Here is a 17,651-nt window from a genome sequence, read left to right as displayed (position 1 = left end):
ACCGGAAGTCGCGCGTTAGTCCCGCCCTCCCTCTCCCGGTCCGGGCTGCCGAGCGTAGGGGAAGCCATGACTGCGCGCGGGACTCCGAGCCGCTTCCTGACGAGCGTCCTCCATAACGGGCTGGGCCGCTACGTGCAGCAGCTGCAGCGCCTGAGCCTCAGCCTCAGCCGGGATGCTCCCTCGTCCCGCGGCGCCAGGTGAGGGCCGCGGAAGCGGGAGGGCCGGGCCGGGGTGGGGTGGGGCGGGGACCGACGGGACTGGGTCCGGGTCACCGGACTCACCTTCGCCGGGCCTGCCTGGCAGGGAGTTCGTGGAACGCGAAGTGACCGACTTCGCCCGACGCAACCCAGGGGTCGTCATATACGTGACCCCGCGGCCGTGTGCGGTGCCCAGAATAGTGGCCGAATACCGTGAGTGGAGCCGCGCTGGGGCGGGAGGGCGGGACTCCCGCTTGCCCGCCGGATTCTTCTTGTTTAACTTCCGACCTGACCGTTTGCGCTCATTCCCACGTCCCTCTGGCAGTTAACGGGACCGTGCGCGAGGAAAAGATCAACAGCAAGTCGGTGGAGGAGATCACATCACTGGTGCAGAAGCTGGCCAACCAGTCCGGCTTGGATGTGATCCGCATCCGCAAGCCCTTCCACACGGACAGCCCTAGCATCCAGGGCCAGTGGCACCCCTTCACCAATAAACGGACGGCCCTCCACGGGCTGCGGCCCAGAGAACTTCATGGTCCTGCCTCAGATTCGGTTCAAGCACAGTAAAGAACCAGGCTTTGGACCGTGAAAGTTTTGGAATTTGTTCCTCTTTCGGGTTTCAAGCTCAGGCCAATAAATGGAGACTACCAGCGGGGGCGTGGCCCTGGATAAAGAAGAGCTGACTGTTATCTTTGCCCACTGCTAGCTAGGTACCATGTGAATACCCTAATTCTGATTCTGCTGGCCTCCTTGCAAGTTGAGCTGTGAAAAGGCTTCCAAGTGTTGTGCAAGGTCCTTGTTTTGTGGAATCAAAATAATAATGATTTCAAAACGCAGTGAAGGGTCTCAAGGCTGGCTTCTGAAGAGCCTGTGATGTCCTGTTGCACTTGCTGTGGCCTCACATTGGGCAAGGCACCTTATATCTGTATTTGTGTGCAGATTGGAAACCGAAGTCATTAAACTTACCTAAGACCACATTTGGAGATTTATTTATCATGTGTATAGATGTTTTTGCCTGCTTGTATTTCTGTGCACCATATGCTTGCAGTGCCCCCTGGAGGCCAGAAGACGGTGGAAGGTCCCCTGAACTGGTCTTACAGACAGTTGTGAGCCACCTTGTAGGTTCTGGGAATTGAACCTGGGTCTTCTGAAACAGCAGCCAGTGCTCTTAACCACATAAGTCATCTCTCCAAACCCTCAAGGTCATGCTTCAAAATATGCTTTTTTTTTCCAAGACAGGGTTTCACTATGTGGCTTTGGCTGTCCTGAAACTCTCTTATGTACACCAGGTTAACCTCGAACTCACAGAGATCTGCCTGCCTCTGCCTCCCAAGTGCTGGGACTAAAGGTCTGCACCACTATGCCCAGCTCAAAATGTGTGCGTATTTTAAGCATAAACCTTCCTTTTGATTCTAAAACCAGAAACAGAACACAAAACCTTTCAGTGGTTAGTATCAAAGTCCTAAGTGCACTCCTACCCCAAATTCTTTGTGCAGAAATAAGCACATGTCTTCCCCTGGATCGAGGAATGGGAAGTGCTGAAAAATTTCTTAGGGAAGAGCACAGGACTGGCAAGAAGTATCTTCTAGCCTTAAACAAGGCAGGAGCTAGAGGCATGGCTCAGGAGTTAAGAGCATTTGCTGCTCCTCCAGAGGACTCAGGTTTAATTCCCAGCACCCACATGGCCACCTACAACCATCTGTAACTCTAGTTCCAGGGGATCTGACTTTCCTGGTCTCCGGCACGCAGGTGGTACACAGGCTACATACAGACAAAACACCCAAACATATAGGGGGCGGGTGTTGGCAAGGAAGGGAAAGGCCTTGGTGTGGTAGTACAGCTTCTAATCACCAGCACTCAGAAGGCAGAGGCAGCCAGATGGTTGAGTTTAAGGCTAGCCTAGTCTCTACATAGAGAGTCCCAGGCCAGCCTACATAGTGAGACCAAGTCTTTAAGAAAAAAAAAAAAAGCAACCTTGGTGCCATGGCTCAGTGGCTCAGTGGGTAAACACAATCATTGATAGCCTGAGTTTGATCCCCAGGACTCACACAGTGGAAGAAGAAGCCAACAGATTCTCCTGAGTTGTTCTCTGACTTCCACATGCATACCCTGTACATGTGCGTACAAACAAGTGTTTTGTTATAAAGCAAGGAGTGGGGTGTGCTGTATATCTATAGTCCCACACATCCTGAGGTTGAGACAAGGAGGATCACTTGAACCCAGGAGTTTGTAACCAGCCTGAGCCAACAGTGAGATCCCCTGCCGGGGCAGATAAACTCAGAGGCAGAGGGCTGGGAATAGAAAGCTCGGAGTCCTGTGAGTCCTTGGGCTGTTGAGATTTTGTCACCCTCATCATCAGTGACTAATGTGAGCCTCAGCCCATGGCCTCTGAGCCTGCCAGCTCAGTGCGAGCAAGAGCCGAGGATCTCATTCCTTATGTAAATATTTATATGGGGAGCAAAGCCAACCCTAGATGAGAAAATCTCTGCAGCACCTTTTCCTTAGGCCAGAAACCTATCCCTAAAGCCAGCCTAGACCAAGCGGACACTCAGAGCTGTGGGGAAAGAAGGGCTTTTATTAACCAACATGAGGAGGAGCAGAGCCCAGGCTCCCCATTCCATCAATGCCTGTTCCACCCACCTGGGTGATGAGTGGGGGGCATTCCTCAAGAAGTACAGCCATTCTCACAATAAATACATTCATTGTGGGGTGGAGGTGGGAGAGGTATGGGTGAAGGGCAGTAAAAACTCGTGGAGTTCCACGTTCTCAGCTACAAAAATAACAGTCATCCTCACCCAAGGGGAATGGGAGAGCTCAGTCAGGGTTGATTGTCCCCTATGGGCCTGGAGACATCTGAGGCCCTTGGACCTTGAAAGTGCCCTGGTGAGGTAGGACAGGAGTGGGAGCCAAGCATCCAAACTCCCAGCCTCTCTGCCCTTTGCATAGTTCCAAGAACGGGCTTCACGTGCCAGGTGAGCTATCAGATCACTTCCCCTGCTCTGGTCTAGGAGAAGCAGTTGCTTGGTCCCTAAGAGGGAGGCTGGCTCATTGAGTGCAGTGTTGTCCTGGTTTCGTAGGGACAGCTAAATGGGAGGGGAAATCTCCCTTTGAAATATCCATGGACCAAACCTAGTAGACAAGGTCTGACTGAGGCAGCAAGGGGAGCTTCCGAGTGTGCATGTGGGTGGGGATGGAAGCAGAGGTGAGTGTGTCACCACATACGAACAGGAGAAGGACATGCCTGGAGCTCTGGCACTCTTGCATGTGAATGAGAGCGGTGAGGAGGCTGACAGGGAGGGAGAGGAGGGGAGCAATGTTTCTTACCTCCCGGGCTGGCCTATTCCCAGACTCCTGCCGAAGGGTTACCACATGGGGCTGAGACTGAAAGAGGACTAGATAGGAAGGTGACAATTGGGAAGGTGGCCCCCAATCTAGGAGGAATGAAACAAGGTGCCCCAGGAGGCAGGACACTGCAGCCCAGCTGATAACCATTCTTCCGTGCGCACATGGGAATGTAAGCAGGACGCAGGTGGCTGGGAGAGAGAGAGGTCTTGTCTGAATTCAGGACTACCCAGCACACAGAGCTATGCAGAGGGTGGTGACATTGAGGCCATCTGGACCTGCAGAACCCTACCTGAGAAGAAGAGGAAGGTTGGGCAGGTAATGGGGTAGGAAGACAGTCCACGCCTCCCAAGCTCTTAGGTTAAGGGACAGAAACTGGGTCTGGGTTTGCAGAGCACTTGGTCCTGAGGGAGCACCTACCTTTGAGGAGCACCGGTAGGCCTGGGCTGCTCACATGTGTGCCTTGGAGACTGAAGAGGGGGTTTTGGCTAACCGTGATTCCGGCCAGCCCTACAGAGACATCAACGGGTTGGGGAGGGAATGGAGTTGGGAGCGTGAAGGAGGGTGACTGTGTTGGGGAGGCAGAGGCCCAGCCTGGGGCGGACAGGCTGGCTGGGAAGAGCATTTGTTTAGGAGGCTAGGCTCAGACAGAGCTCTCATCTAGCTGCTCTACAAGCTGTGTGTGTTTCCTCTTCTCCAGGATGCGGCTGAGCTCCTCTGCAAAGGAGCAGGGTCCTGCTGGCACTCCATTGTTGCTCTGCCTCAGGAGCACATAACTATTACCATTCACCCTTCGAAGGCGGCTGGGCAGTGCCACCAATCCATTGGTCAGCTCAGCCGGGGGGGGGGGGGGGGGCGGGGGAGGCGGGGCGGGGGCTCCTTCCCCAGGAATGATCTGGAGGCAGCCACTCTCCAGGCCCCCAGCCCCCTCCCCCTCGTCACCTTCATCCTCCTCTCCAGGACACTGGCCTGAGACGGTCTGCAGCTGCACAGCGGAGCCCCCTGCCCGGCCAGCCCGACCCAGCGAGTATTTCCGCCTTCGACCTCGTCTGCCTCCCCTCAGACATGCCATGTAGAGGAGAGAAGACGCCAGGATGAGGCAGAGGCCACCAAGTACAGCAATGGCCACCACATACAACAACCTCATGTCATGTGCCAGCTGGGCCCCATGTGTGGCAGGGCCTTGTGGAGCTGGGGCAGGGGTAGCTGGCCGGACTGTGAGGCTGTAGGAAGCCAGCAGCATCCGGAGACCATTCTCCTCAGCATAGCAGCCATAGCTGCCACTGTGCTGCAGTTGTGTGTCTGTCACCAGCAGTCCATCCACTCCTACTCGGTAGCCGTCCTGCCCATCACTCAGGATCTTGCTCCCATTGAGTAGCCACAAAGCTCGGGCCAGGTTAGATGGCTGGTCACAGGGCAGGAGGACATCATCGCCCCGGAGCACAGAGCGGGTCTTGAGTGGTGGTGGTGGTCCTGGGGAGGATGGGAAAGGAAAGATCAGTATCTGCCCATGTTAGGCAGCATTGGAAATGGCAAGACAGGTTGTAGACAGCTAAATTCTTGGCACCAGGCACAAAGTCTAGAATCGGTGCAGCTAAACAAGCCTGTGAGTGCATGCTTCTCAGGGTGCACACTGGCCCTCCTAGGAAGTAGGCAGTGTCTTGGGCCTTTCCTCCTTTTATCCCGCCATCTACCATCCCCCACTCTTTACCTTCAGCACAGCTTCCTTTCCTGAACACCAGACTTGAGTGTTTACCATGTGCTGGGAATCTCGCTAAGGCCCAAACCTCATTCATCAACCACACCAGGTCCTTTCTTTGAATTGCTACCAGCAGCTGCTGCTCAGCAGTGTACCTCAGGAACCAGGAGTCTCCCTTGCCTCTCTTGCTCACGTCTATCCTCATGAGACTCTCAGACACGTTCGCTTCTCTCCTTCCACAGCCGCCGGCCCTCTAGGGCCCTCATTCAGTCTCGGTTTCTTGCAACTATAACTAATCCCTTGAAAACACAAATCTGGACTGAGGAGATAGGTCAGTGAGTCTAGATGTTTGCTGCCAAGCTTGACAACCTGAATTCAATCCCTGAGAGCCACATGTAGGAAGGAGAAAACTGACTCCCATAAGGCATGTGCACATCCACATTGCACACATGTTTGTGAGCAAACTAAATATAGTTTTAAAATTTTTATTTTTCAAGACAAGGTTTCTCTGTGTAACAGCCCTAGATATCCTGGAACTCACTCAGTAGACCAGGCTGGCCTTAAACTCACAGAGATCTGCTTGGCTCTGCCTCCCTAGTGCTGGGATTAAAGGCGTGTGCTCCACTGCCCGGCTTAGTTTAAAAATTTTAATACAGGGGCTGTCGAGATGGCTCCGTGGTTAAGAGCCCTTGTTGTCCTTGCTGCAGAGGCCCTGAGTTTGGTCCCAGAACCCACGTGGTGGCTTACAAGCACCCATAAGTCCAGTTCCAGGGAATGCAACACTCTCTTCTAACTTCCATGGGCACCAAGCATGCACATAGTGCACATACATACATGTAGGCAAAATGCACTCATAAAATATTTTTTTAATTTTTAAAAATAAGCCAGGTGGTGATGGCACATGCCTATAATCCCAGCACTTAGGAGGCAGAGGTAGGCAGATCTCTGTGAGTTTGAGGCCAGCTTGGTCTACAGAGTGAGTTCAGGACAGCCAAGGCTACACAGAGAAAGCCTGTCTTGAAAAACCAATAAATAGATAAAAAGCAAAAAAATGTTTAGAAATATGAATGTGATCAGACTACTCCCTGGTATAAAACTCTTCAGAGGTTTCCTGTTGCTTTTCACTTAAGGACTAAAGCTGTCGCCATGGTCCCTGCTCACTTCTCCAGTCCTTCCCTCCTGAGCTCTCACTTCCTGCTGACCTTGCTGCCTGAGTGGCACGGCCCTCTTGCTCCCACCGCCTGCTTAGCTTGGAGACAGCACAGCTTAGAACTTGAATCTGACTGCTCCAGGCCAGGCTGACTCTGACCCTGCCGCTTTGTAGTTGAGTAACCATGGACAGTTTCCTTATATTCCCCATGCCTCAGAAGGGTTCTCCCTCCTGGGGATGGTAATGGTGCCTCTCACAGAGAATGCTGTGAGAACAGACACATTGAAGGATTTAGATCAGTGCTTGGCACATTAGTACTCAGCTCCGATTACTGACTTTTTTTTTCCCTTCAGCTATCAGCTCTGCTACATGATCTTTCTTTGGAGAAAAACACATTACCCTTCTGCACCTCATTATAGTTGCAATTATTAATAATTGCAGGTAGATATTTGTATTTATATCCCCCCACCATTTAGGTATATAGTTTAGGGGTGATCATAAAACCATTACTAACTCACTAACTCCCCACCCCCATCTGTTTCTGTCTCTGTCTCTCTCTGTCTGTGTGTGTGTGTGTGTGTGTGTGTGTGTGTGTGTGTGTGTGTATGTGTGTGTTTTGCTAGAGAGTAAACCCATGTGTCAGGCAGGAAGAGCTCTCTACCAGTAAGTGACATTCCCGACTGTCTCCAAGTCTTGAACCTGTGTCTTCATTTATACTTTATTTGGTTAAAAAAAAAAAAAAAAAGGACCTATGGAATACTTGTCCTGTGCTGGGTCATCCTCACCCAAACCACACAAGCACAGCCACTCAGAAACATCCACACAAGTCCATGAGTTCTACTTACCTGTATCCCTGCTGCCCTCACAGCCTCGATTTCCTCTCTCTACGTCCTGTATCAATGCTGTCCTGGATTCATGAACAAGGAGAAATGTGCAGCAGGGTTACCAATAACAGCTCACATCCTTTAGGGGTTGGTGGGCTTCCCGCCTCCATTCAGGGCACATGTACCCCATCCCTTCTTCCAACCTCTCCCCTGGGACCTGTTAGCTACGGTGGTAGCCACCATGCAGGCATGGGTGCTAGCGTCCCAGCCACAGTAGGGGTCCCGTGCTAGGATGCAGTCATAGCAGGATCGGTAGCGTGAGCAGCTGGACAGAGGGAACTGGATAACTCCACTAGCAGCCCCGACGTAGAGGCTATGCTGGAACCAGAGAGGACAGGCGATCAGCAACACCCCAGTCTCTGCCCAGTCTCCCCAGCATATTGAGGCCAGAAGTCTGTGCTACCTGCATCGGAGAGACAACTAGATTGTCCACAGGCTGAGGCTCCCTGAACACTTGTGTCTCTTCGATAATGTGCATCCCAGAGCCCAGGACTACGGCCTTGTGGATCCAGCCATCAGCTGATGTAGAATGAACAAGTCAGAACCCAGAGTGTGATCTGCTCTCAGTACCCCACAGGAGTCCTAATGGGAACAGCTCAGGAATCATAAGGTTAGAGACAAGGGATCAGCCACCAGCAGTGGTCCCTCAGGACACTGGACTCTCCAGGCCAATGTGGCAGGAACTACTGTGTTCAGATTGATCAGTAGCCAAGGCCATTAGGGATCAGGGATTTGGGTCAGAAGCACCTGTGCCCAGGAAGAGCAGGTCATAGGTGGGTCCAGCAGGTGTGACGACATGTGTTCCTGTGAGATGTGTGTAGCGTACATTGCGCTTCAGCAGCAGGGGCCGCCCACGTGTGGGCACCACAGGCCGAGCCATCAGTGGGTGCAACTTCACAAAGTCCAGGACCAGGGATGGCAAGTCTTGGGATGAGTTGTAGCCTCGACTGCGCAGTGAATCTGTGATGCACTGAGTTGGGGGATGGGTGATGAGCCTCAGGACTCCACCACCTGCCTCCCTCTTTATAATGCTGGACTTTCCTCCCCACCCAAGGCTTTGTCTACTCAGCATAGGTCCCAGTCCTGAGTGCTCACCGAGCCAGGCCGGGGTTCAGGCACCCCACCCTCATAACGGCCCCAGCGGCGGGCACCATCCTGGTACTCCATGAAGGGGCCTGTGAAGACAGCCTGCATCTCAGCCAGGTCATAGCGGCAGATGGCTGAAGCCTCCAGGGTCTTCCTAGGAATGGGACACGGGGGGGAGGACTTAGTCACAATGAACGGAGCCTGCCCCAACCCACAGTCCACCTGGAGCTCCTGTTACCATGGTCCATCTCCACCTTAGGCCTACGGACCTGTCTTGTGCATCAGTGGACCACAGTGCCCTCTGGCCCTAGGATAGTTCGACATACCTGACTTAATTTTGCAGCCAGCTCTCTCCCTAACACATCATATCTGCTCATCATTGACCTCAGCTGCAGCTCTTAGATTTCCTCAGTTCCTTTCCTTTCCCAGCACTCCTGAGCTTACCACTGTGTTGTCAGCGTGAAGACTGCATAGAAGTGTGTGTGGGCCGATGTATCAGCATCCAGGCTGCAGACCCCGCGTAGTGTCTCGTACTGTGGAATGTGGCAGATGAGCCGAGCCTTCAGGAAGGATGTCCACTTCTTCTGTAGGATCTTTTTTCCTCCCAGATCTCCCTGGGGAGGGAGGGGCACAGGGTCAGGGTCAGAGGTCTAGCCTTTCCCCACACCCTGACTTCGTCATATGCACCTTGCACACACGGGCTACTCTAGCCACACGGTGGCTGCTGCGACTCTGACCGAAGCCGCTGGAGCCCTCTTCACGCTCCATGAAGAAATAGTAAATCTTGTCATCGTCCCCCACGGCACTGGCCTTGCTCTCCCGCACCAGCGCAGAGAATACAAACTCAGCATCTGTGGGGTGAGTATTCGGGTGGCTTATGAGACAGCCTGATAACTCTCCCTTAGCCACACCCCCTCCCTCCATAATGCACAGCTGCAGAATGGACAGGCTCACCTGGAGACGTGGGAATGGGATGGTCATCTGTCCCAGGGAATAAACAATAAAAAGTAGACCCCCTCCCCTCCCACCATCCTGTGCCTCATCCTCCTAACCATTGAGCCAGTGCATGGGCGCCTCCTCAGTCCTCAGGGAGTGTGGGTGGCGGCTCCGGCGGATGTCAGGAATGCTCCGGAATTCATACCGTGTGGCTGTGTAGAGGCCTCCATCTGAGACAAGGACATCCAGACATGAGATACATGTCATGTACAACGGGGAACATGGCATGCATAAATGGCAAATCCTACAACAAGATCCACATCCAGATCATAGCATCCTTGTGGACGAGGCCGGGCCACAGGAGTGCCTGCTCACCAATGATAAGGCCTGTGAAGCCACGGGCTGGGTCATAAGGACATTTCTCCTTTCCCTCCTCGAAGCTAGCAGGCAAGATGAAGGCCTCAGCATCCTGGAGAATGAGGGTCCCAATCAATCAATGGTCCTGAAGACAGGCAAAGGCTGCAGCCCCAGGTCAGGCCAGTCTGGGGTTAACAGTCAAGGCCAGGGGCAGAGATACTCACAATGGCTGCACAGAGGGGCTGGAAGGCGTGGGTCCCACATGCATAAAAGTGGGTGGCATTGAGCCGCTGAAGGAATCGCACATGGTTGAAACACTCCGTCTATGGACAAAGGGAGGCAGTGATGTAAGTCCTCTGCCTGGATATATGCCATCTCTATTAGTCCAGCTTTGCGGTCTGATTCTTGCCCCCACTGTTAGGATATACTTTCCAAGAAACCTCCCATTACCTGACGCTACTCGGCCGGCGTCTCCTGTGTCTGTTTCCTGCAGTCCCTTCGGCCTACTCCTCAGAGGCCATTGCACTCAAAGTTAGAGAGCATTCAGGAGAGTGACAGCTTGACATGAGCTCAAAAGTTTTGTTTTTTTTTTTTTGAGACAGACTTTCTCCGTGTAGCCTGGCTGTCCTGGAACTCACTCTATAGACCAGGCTGGCCTTGAACTCAAGAGATTCACCTGCCTCTGCCTCCCAAGTGCTGGGATAAAGAACTGTGCAATCACTGTCCAGCTCAAAAGTTACTTTTAAGCAATGCTCCTCCCTAATCCTGGAGCTCCCACAAATCCTAACTCTCTCTCTGTTGCCTCACAAGCAATGTCAATCTCACCCTTTCCAAGAGCAAGCTCCCATTTTTCCTGACCCAAATAGTCCCTCTTAAACCTGTTCATCCAGTTCCCCCCTCTGCCCCCCTTCCCCTCAACCTGCATCCACCCTGCTCTGGTCCAGAAGCATCTTTGCTGCTACCGCCCACTCTCACCCCCACGGTCAGTCCCTCTCCACGATTCACTGTGCCAAATGGTTCTTGAGCTGGCTCACGTCACTATTGTCATCCAGTATAGATAGCCATTACCTCTTCCTTGACCCACTCCGGTGGCACCTGACCCCTCCTAACCCGCTATGCTACTCTTTATAACAGCTGTTTACTCAGTGAGCGAGGGACACTCCAGAGTAAGATTCAGGCAGCACAAGGGGTTCTGCTGTCAACAGCCTCTCATGTATTCCTGTCTCCCAGGGGGCCTGCGAGGGGGACCATGTCCGAAGTTTCCTTCCAGAGATATTCTGTCTGTCAACACCCTCTCAGTCCCAGCCAATCCACTTCCCAAAGCACCACAAGTGCAAAACAGACCATGGCATGGCAGCAGCTCCCTATGCTCTGAACACGCAGTCCCACATGCCCCTGGGCTTGTTCCCTGGATGCTCACTTCATTTACTCCAGGCACACTGGCTTTCTCCACACCCCTCAGGTGCCCTAAGCTGCTGTCCAATTCTCTTCGACCATCCTCCCATCTGTTACCCAGAGTTTGAATCCATGGAGGACTTCTATGTCCACTTTGTCACCCTCCGCGGCCATAGTCTATGTCTGTTCCTTGTCAGCCTGCTCAGGCCGTCTTTCTAACCCCTAGGATGCCCCAAACTTTCTACTGTTCTTCCTGTCCCTAGACTCAGTCTATTTTAATCCGTCTGGCATGTGGGGTGAGACAGACAATCCTAGAGACAGCAAAAGGGCAGTTGGGGAAGAATTCTGTAGTCAATGAGCTTGGAAAGCAGAATATCTATCTTTACTGGGTGACTTCTCAGAGCCTTAAGGATGTCACTGTGCACTCTGAGATAGGAATGTTGTCCTTTTCACACATACGAGACTGTAGGGCATAGCTGTTCTAGCTATGACCTAGAAGCACCACCCCTAGTGAGGTAGCAGGTAACTGTTACACCTGCCTATGACCTTGAAGTACATGCCCCTGGGGCCGCTTGGGACCTGAAAGACCTGGGATGCACATATGCGGCTCTCTCTTTGCTCCTTTGTGGTTTTGGATGCTGGAGACAGACCAGGCGAAAGAACAGCGTGGGACTGTGCCTCAGCCTTCCAGGACCCTGCGATAATTCCTCTGTTCTGTATCATGAGTTCTCTTTCTCTAATAAATTCCTTTGCCCTGTAAGCAGACTCTGTGGATTGCTAGCAATATCTTTACCCATTACTAGACCACTCAGTTCCTCCTTTGAAAATGAATGTCCTTCAGGACAATGCTTTGGGACCTGTTCTCTGACACTTTGCTGCTCAAAGTAGTCTGGGAACCAGAGATATCAGCTTCAGTTGGCTTTCTAGAGCAGTAATATCTTGGATCCTTTCCAGACCTAATGACCCGGAACCTATGATTCATGTATGAGGGCCTCTAAGGCATCCAACAGTATGGGTGTCATTATCACAATAAAGTTCAAACCCCTTGTTGGCATTCATGACACTTTGTGTCCTGGGTTTACCTCTCCCACTAGCTCTGCTTATTAACCACAATACAATGAGATAGCCTCCGATGGAAAGCCCTAGAGGGCACACCACAGACTCATTGAGTTAGAATCTCTTGGTTGGTGGATCGTGAGATATTTTTGCTTTTGTTTTGAGACAAAAATCTCATAAAACCCAGGGTAGCCTCAAACTTGTTTGGGGTCAAGGCTTTCCTTGAACTCCTAATCCTCTTTCATTTACCTCCCAACTGCTGGGGTCATAGGCATGCAGCACCAGCATGCCCAGTGTGAACATGGACTTTTTGTCTATAAGTGTGTGTGTGTGTGTGTGTGTGTGTGTGTGTGTGTGTGTGTGTCTTCATCCTTCCAAGGGCCGGGATTACAGGCACATGCATCATAACTGGCTTGGAAATGTGTGTGTTTTCATTATTTCATGTATGTATGTGTAGCCTATGCTATGGCACACATTAGGAAGACGATCAGAGGGCCACCTGTTAGAGCAGGTTCCCTCCTTTCACCGTGTGAGCTGTCAGGCTTGGTGGCAAGTGCCGTAACCTGCGGAGCCATGTTGCTGGTCCAAGAATGTGTATTCTTAAAAAGCTCTCCAGCCAGGTGTGGTGGCGCACGCCTGTAATCCCGGCACTTGGGAGGCAGAGGAAGGCGGATCTCTATGAGTTTGAGGCCAGCCTGGGCTACCAAGTGAGTTCCAAGCCAGTCAAGGCTACATAGTGAGACCCTGTATCAAAAAACTCCAAAATATGTACATAAATATAGGAAACAAAATATAGGGTTGGGGATTTAGTTCAGTGGTAGAGCACTTGCCTAGCAAGCGCAAGGCCCTGGGTTCAGTCCTCAGCTCTCTCTATATATATCTCCAAATGGTTTTTACATAGCCAGCCATAATTCCCCGCCCCCAGACACCCTGATTTTTTTTTTTAGCTAGAAAGGACTAATGCTTGACTAAGGCTCTTCCACAAACACCAGGTACTTGGACTAGTGTTCCAGCAAAGTCTCATTTTTCCCATCTGTGAAATGGGGGTAATAATGGATCATAGGATTGTCTTAGAACTAGTCTAGTTATCACTCATTAGCAGCTAATTATTGTTGTGATTATAAATTGAGATGCCCCTGAGGCAGGGGACTAAGATACTGTAACAGGTCAAGTTACAGACCATGAATGGTTGCAGTAGAAGGGTTTCCCCAAGGCCTGCCTTTCCTAATGTCCACTGTGGCTGTGGAGTTGGCTGCGGCACATCTGTGCCACTCCATCTGTGTCCCTTCCCATTCTGGCACCCCTAGTTGAGGAGGAAGGAGGGAGAGCTGGGGAGAGGGAGGACCACATACCTGGTTGTTTTTCCCCTTCTGATGACACTTGCTTTGCATCTCTGGGGAGGCCTCCCAGTGGATCTAGTGAGAATAAAGGGAACAGACTGCAATACCTCAATATCCACTATCCAGAGAATCAAACAGTGGGGCTCCAGAGTACTGGAGAAACCGGAGTGGGGTGAATTTCAGAAGGAGCTCTGGGATGCAAGGACAGTGCTATTGAGAGGCTGGAAGCCTGGAAAGACCTCCAGGTAACTGAGGTCCCAGGGAGCTGGAGACCCTATGGTTGGTCCAGGTGCCAGTGGCTGACCTCTTTGTGAGCCCCATCTCCTATGTCACGGGCACTGAGAGAGAAGAGAGCGCCTCGAGCCCCCACCAGCAGCCTTTCTGAAGCCTCCTCCAGCAGGAGCGTTGAGTAGTTCTGGGCTGGACCCTTGAAGTGCCGGATCCGGGAGAGCTCTGGAATAAGAGAAGCGGTGAGCCGTCTTGGGGGCTAGTTCCTGCCTCCAGCTCTGGCAACCATAGCCTTTCAAGGTTGGGGATCTAACCTTCATAGGAGATGGTCATGCGAGGGGTGGCATCTAGCTCTCGGGATGGTCTCCGCAGTGAGGGTCCAGGAACCGCTGTTACTGTGAGGAAACTGAAGAGAAGGGGCCAGGGCCTCCCCCACATCTTCCTGGGGAAGTTCAGACTAACAAGACCCCGAAAGCAGCCAGGGCCAGAGTCACAGGACAGGAGGGGAAGAGCAATCACTGGGGTCAAAGTCCAGGTTGTGATCACATGGAAGGTCAGGGGTCAGGAAGCCATGGAGATCAAGTAGTCATGGGGCCATGGAGGATCCTGGAATGGGGGGGACATGGAGCCACAAGGTTGTGTGGCCATGGAATCACAGCTCAGAAGTCAGAGGGAGGGATGGGTCACGTGCCTTTCTGCATCAAAGGCAAATTCCATGGAAAGTGGGCATCGGAAGGTCCCAGCAGGGTTGTAGGCTACTGAAGGGGTCACCTTGCCCCCAACCAAGGGTTTGGGGGGAGTTCTGGTTCTCTCTCTGTTTTCTGAAGGAGAAAACAAAACAAAACAAATATCAAAATCCCTCCAAAATGGAAAGCCCTATGATCTGTGTGTGTGTGTGTGTGGAAGATGGATGGCATTACCCAGACTTAAGGAGGCACTGAAAGACAGAGGCCTAGCATCCCCAGAACTCCCGCATCAGGACAGACTCACAGTCATTCTGTTCATCTCTGCTCTGGTAAAGAAGGCTGTGGTGAACTTACTGTCTTTACAAGACCCTGGACTAGCTTTAACCTATGCCCATGGTAACAGCCCTCACCCAGTCAGAAGACTGCTTGGGAGCATCTTAGTGGAGTATTGGTTCTCAGATAGGCCTGTTCCTCCAGCAGCGCTGCCGCCTGTGGGTGTGCCTTCTGCAGGAAGGCCTGGGCAGAGGCACTTAATGGGCCTTTGTTAATTTTGTCCTGTTTTCCCTTTGTTTCTCTCCCATTGGCCTGAGAGCTCCCTTTGGAATTTCTCTTTAATTAGACACTTTCTCTGGCATTTTTTCTCTGAGGGGGTGCACATCTCTGCCCTGCCCATGCGAGTCCACACTGCACCCTCTGGCCGAACATCTACACGAGTCCCTACCTGCTGGACCTACCTGCTGGCAGGCAGCGCAAGCATGAGTGGGTGGGAGTGAGGCACGGGTATCTAGGTCCCTGAGCTGCACAAGGGTAAAGTCTGTGCAGGAGACTGCAGTGTGTGCATGGCCAGTTAAGACCTAGGCAATGTGGAGACAGTGAACAATGGGATCCTGCAACTCCTGGCCACCTTTAGTCCCGAAGCTGAGGTGGAGGCAGGTGATCAGCCTCCTCCTTATCTCTGGGGGACTTCCAAAGATTTCCTGGGCTAGGCGAGGTGTGGAAGATGCCTGATCCACCCAATATCATCAGACACCCCTAGGCAGGGTCAGAGGGCGTCACCAGCCTCTCCTTTTCCTTCTTGGTTAAATATTAACTATCTGGCCTTAAAGAGAGGGGAAGGGTCTGGAGCTGGTCAGAAGAGTAGCAGGTATTTGGAGGGTCTGTTCAGGAGAGAAGGTTAGCACTGTCATGAGAGGAAGAATGTAAGAAGCAGAAAAGAGCCTCTGAACCACAGAAAGGGCCTCGAGTTCTTGTTTTGGGGGCTGGGGCAACAGAGGTTTCAGGCTGCCTGAGCTCCACCTCACTGTGAGGGCACACCTGTTTACATTTGGGGCCTCCTATCTGCTCAGCGCAGGGGAGAGCCCTATGGGCTAGCGGAAGTCAGTGCCAAGGATGGGGCAGGAAGACCACATCCTTGATCAGAGGAACCACTCAGTGTGGAGTGAACGGCACACGTGCACATTTATTTTGAGTCATGTAGTCCCGAAGAATGTCACACACACTTGCACACAGGTGTGCACACATGTTCAAGCAGGGCGGAGAGCACATGTATTTATAAGAGTCATGCACACATCCCCACAGAGGCTTAGCAAAAGTATGCTCACACAAAGGGCCAAGGCCACACACACATAGTAGTACAAATACAAAAGTTTGTGTTTACATGCCATCCATTCAGTGGTTCACATATCCTCAGAGGTGAACAAGCAGGGCTACATACATTGCTTCCTATTCAACAGGAAATTTCTTGTCCACACACATTTGTATAGGAGCATGCACACAAAATTGTTGATAGTGGGCCAGGCTTAGTACACATATGTATTCAGAGTCCTCAAACACAATTACATCCAGGCAGAGGCAAACACTCATGAAATGCATAAAGGGGTCCGGCTTTTGCTGCAGGCTCGGGGGCTGCCAGTGTCTGCTGGGGTTAGATGCAGAGCAGAATCCTGTCCCTTTTCCTGGAAGTCCTGGTCCTAAGGCCACCTCTCCCTCTCCCTCTCTCCCTCTCTACTACCCCCCCCCCCCGTGTGTGTTGATGTGTGTGTTGTGAGGCTTCTGACTTGGGATGAGTCTGAAAAGGAGAATGGGTAAATAGCCCGGAGAGGAGAGGGCCCTCAGATTTAGCAAAGGGAAGATGAAATGCTACCTTGGCAGCCCTCTTTCCCCCTACAGACTGACGTTCTAAATCTGAGGAGCTGGACTGGAGCGTTCAGCCCCCACTTAACCTGTTGGGAAGGCCGGGTTAATGGCAGGGGGTGGAGCACACCACCCCCTCCCCCAGTACTAAGAGGGTTCAAGGTCTCCAGTTCACACCCCACACTTCACTCCAAGTTTGGGTTCCTTCCCAGGGCCTGCCTGCTGAACTCTGATCATCTTCTGTTTGATCCTAGGGTGGAGAAAACTGGGGAGGTGAGGATTTCCCCCAACAATAGCCTCAGTAGGCTCTCGACCTTCATCCCTGATGTCCACCTGTCTGGGGTTAGCGGTATTTCCCTCTGCCCGGTACGATGGCGGTCTCTCCTGGCTTGGGGGCGCCTCTCCCTCGTCTTCCCCTCCCTCCACCATCCTGGACAGTCGGCGGTTCTCTCCTTTGATAAGATCTAACCTCAGTATCTACTGCTGTAGCTCGAGGACAAGCTCTCCTTCGATCCCGCCGGACGCCAGGAGACATGACCCAGATCCAGGGGAACACTGTTCTCCACGCGGGTCCCTGCCCCGCTGCGGACCCCGACTCCGCGAAGGCGGGTCCGCGCCCTGCGCGACCCGAGGCCTGGCCCGCGCCCCTCTAGAACCTTTTATGCGGGACCGGGGGTCTCGGCGGTGAGCAAGGCCTGGCCTAGCTTGGAGGGTGGAATGGACGTGGACCAGGCTTTGCCCGGCCGCGGCCCCCGGCCCTGCCACCGCCCGCACTCCCCCGCCTCCCTCACCTTTGCGCTGGGATCCGGGGCCATAGAGACAGCGACGTGCGGCTCCGCGGCCCCACAGCTCCAGCTGCGGGAGGAAGGGGCCGCGGCCGGAGAGAGGCGGGGTGGAGGCGGAGCCGGGGGTGGGGCGGGGGCCGGAGGCGGGCCGGAGGCGGGGGCGGGGAAGGGCGCCCGCCTCCTTCGCGCCCCCCACCACGCACAATAGATACGATTTGTGGGAGATGCTCGAGGCCCACGGCTCTTGGCGTCCCCTTTCTAACAGGCTCAGTCGATCTGGGTACTGCTCGCCCCTTGGTGGTGGTAGTGGGTGCTTACCACCGCGTGTGCCCTAAAACAAGCTGATCCTGCCTGTCTACTGTGGTCCTAAGACCCCT

General features: G+C 52.9%; 2 protein-coding genes across 5 annotated transcripts; one reads left to right on the top strand and one right to left on the bottom strand.

Moving 5' to 3' along the window:
* Nucleotides 1-11: 11 nt before the first annotated feature.
* Nucleotides 12-1,174, top strand: Mrpl43 (mitochondrial ribosomal protein L43). Its single transcript, XM_036170500.1, has 3 exons — nucleotides 12-197; nucleotides 304-410; nucleotides 523-1,174. Exons 1-3 carry the CDS (start codon nucleotides 67-69, stop codon nucleotides 762-764), a joined length of 480 nt encoding a protein of 159 aa, XP_036026393.1. The 5' UTR covers nucleotides 12-66; the 3' UTR covers nucleotides 765-1,174.
* A 1,578-nt stretch (nucleotides 1,175-2,752) lies between these two features.
* On the bottom strand, nucleotides 2,753-17,376 carry Sema4g (semaphorin 4G). Of its 4 annotated transcripts, none has more exons than XR_004943367.1 (16): nucleotides 17,281-17,376; nucleotides 13,985-14,491; nucleotides 13,747-13,895; nucleotides 13,455-13,517; nucleotides 9,876-9,974; nucleotides 9,670-9,763; nucleotides 9,411-9,524; nucleotides 9,046-9,209; nucleotides 8,803-8,972; nucleotides 8,368-8,512; nucleotides 8,020-8,242; nucleotides 7,676-7,791; nucleotides 7,430-7,590; nucleotides 7,234-7,295; nucleotides 3,960-5,012; nucleotides 2,753-3,831 (listed from the first exon to the last, which is right to left on the bottom strand). XR_004943367.1 is itself a non-coding variant. In XM_036170458.1 (15 exons), exons 2-15 carry the CDS (start codon nucleotides 14,106-14,108, stop codon nucleotides 4,183-4,185), a joined length of 2,514 nt encoding a protein of 837 aa, XP_036026351.1. In that variant the 5' UTR covers nucleotides 14,109-14,491; nucleotides 17,281-17,376; the 3' UTR covers nucleotides 2,753-4,182. The 4 variants fall into 4 exon arrangements, 1 of the variants encoding a protein (XP_036026351.1); XR_004943369.1 differs by having other exon boundaries at nucleotides 2,753-3,827; XR_004943370.1 differs by having other exon boundaries at nucleotides 2,753-3,730.
* Nucleotides 17,377-17,651: the final 275 nt, after the last annotated feature.

The sequence above is a fragment of the Onychomys torridus genome, chromosome 1 (assembly GCF_903995425.1).
Source record: "Onychomys torridus chromosome 1, mOncTor1.1, whole genome shotgun sequence".
Classification (NCBI taxonomy): Eukaryota; Metazoa; Chordata; class Mammalia; order Rodentia; family Cricetidae; genus Onychomys; species Onychomys torridus.
Note: the sequence above shows the minus strand (reverse complement) of the source record. Positions and strands in the feature narration are given on the sequence as shown.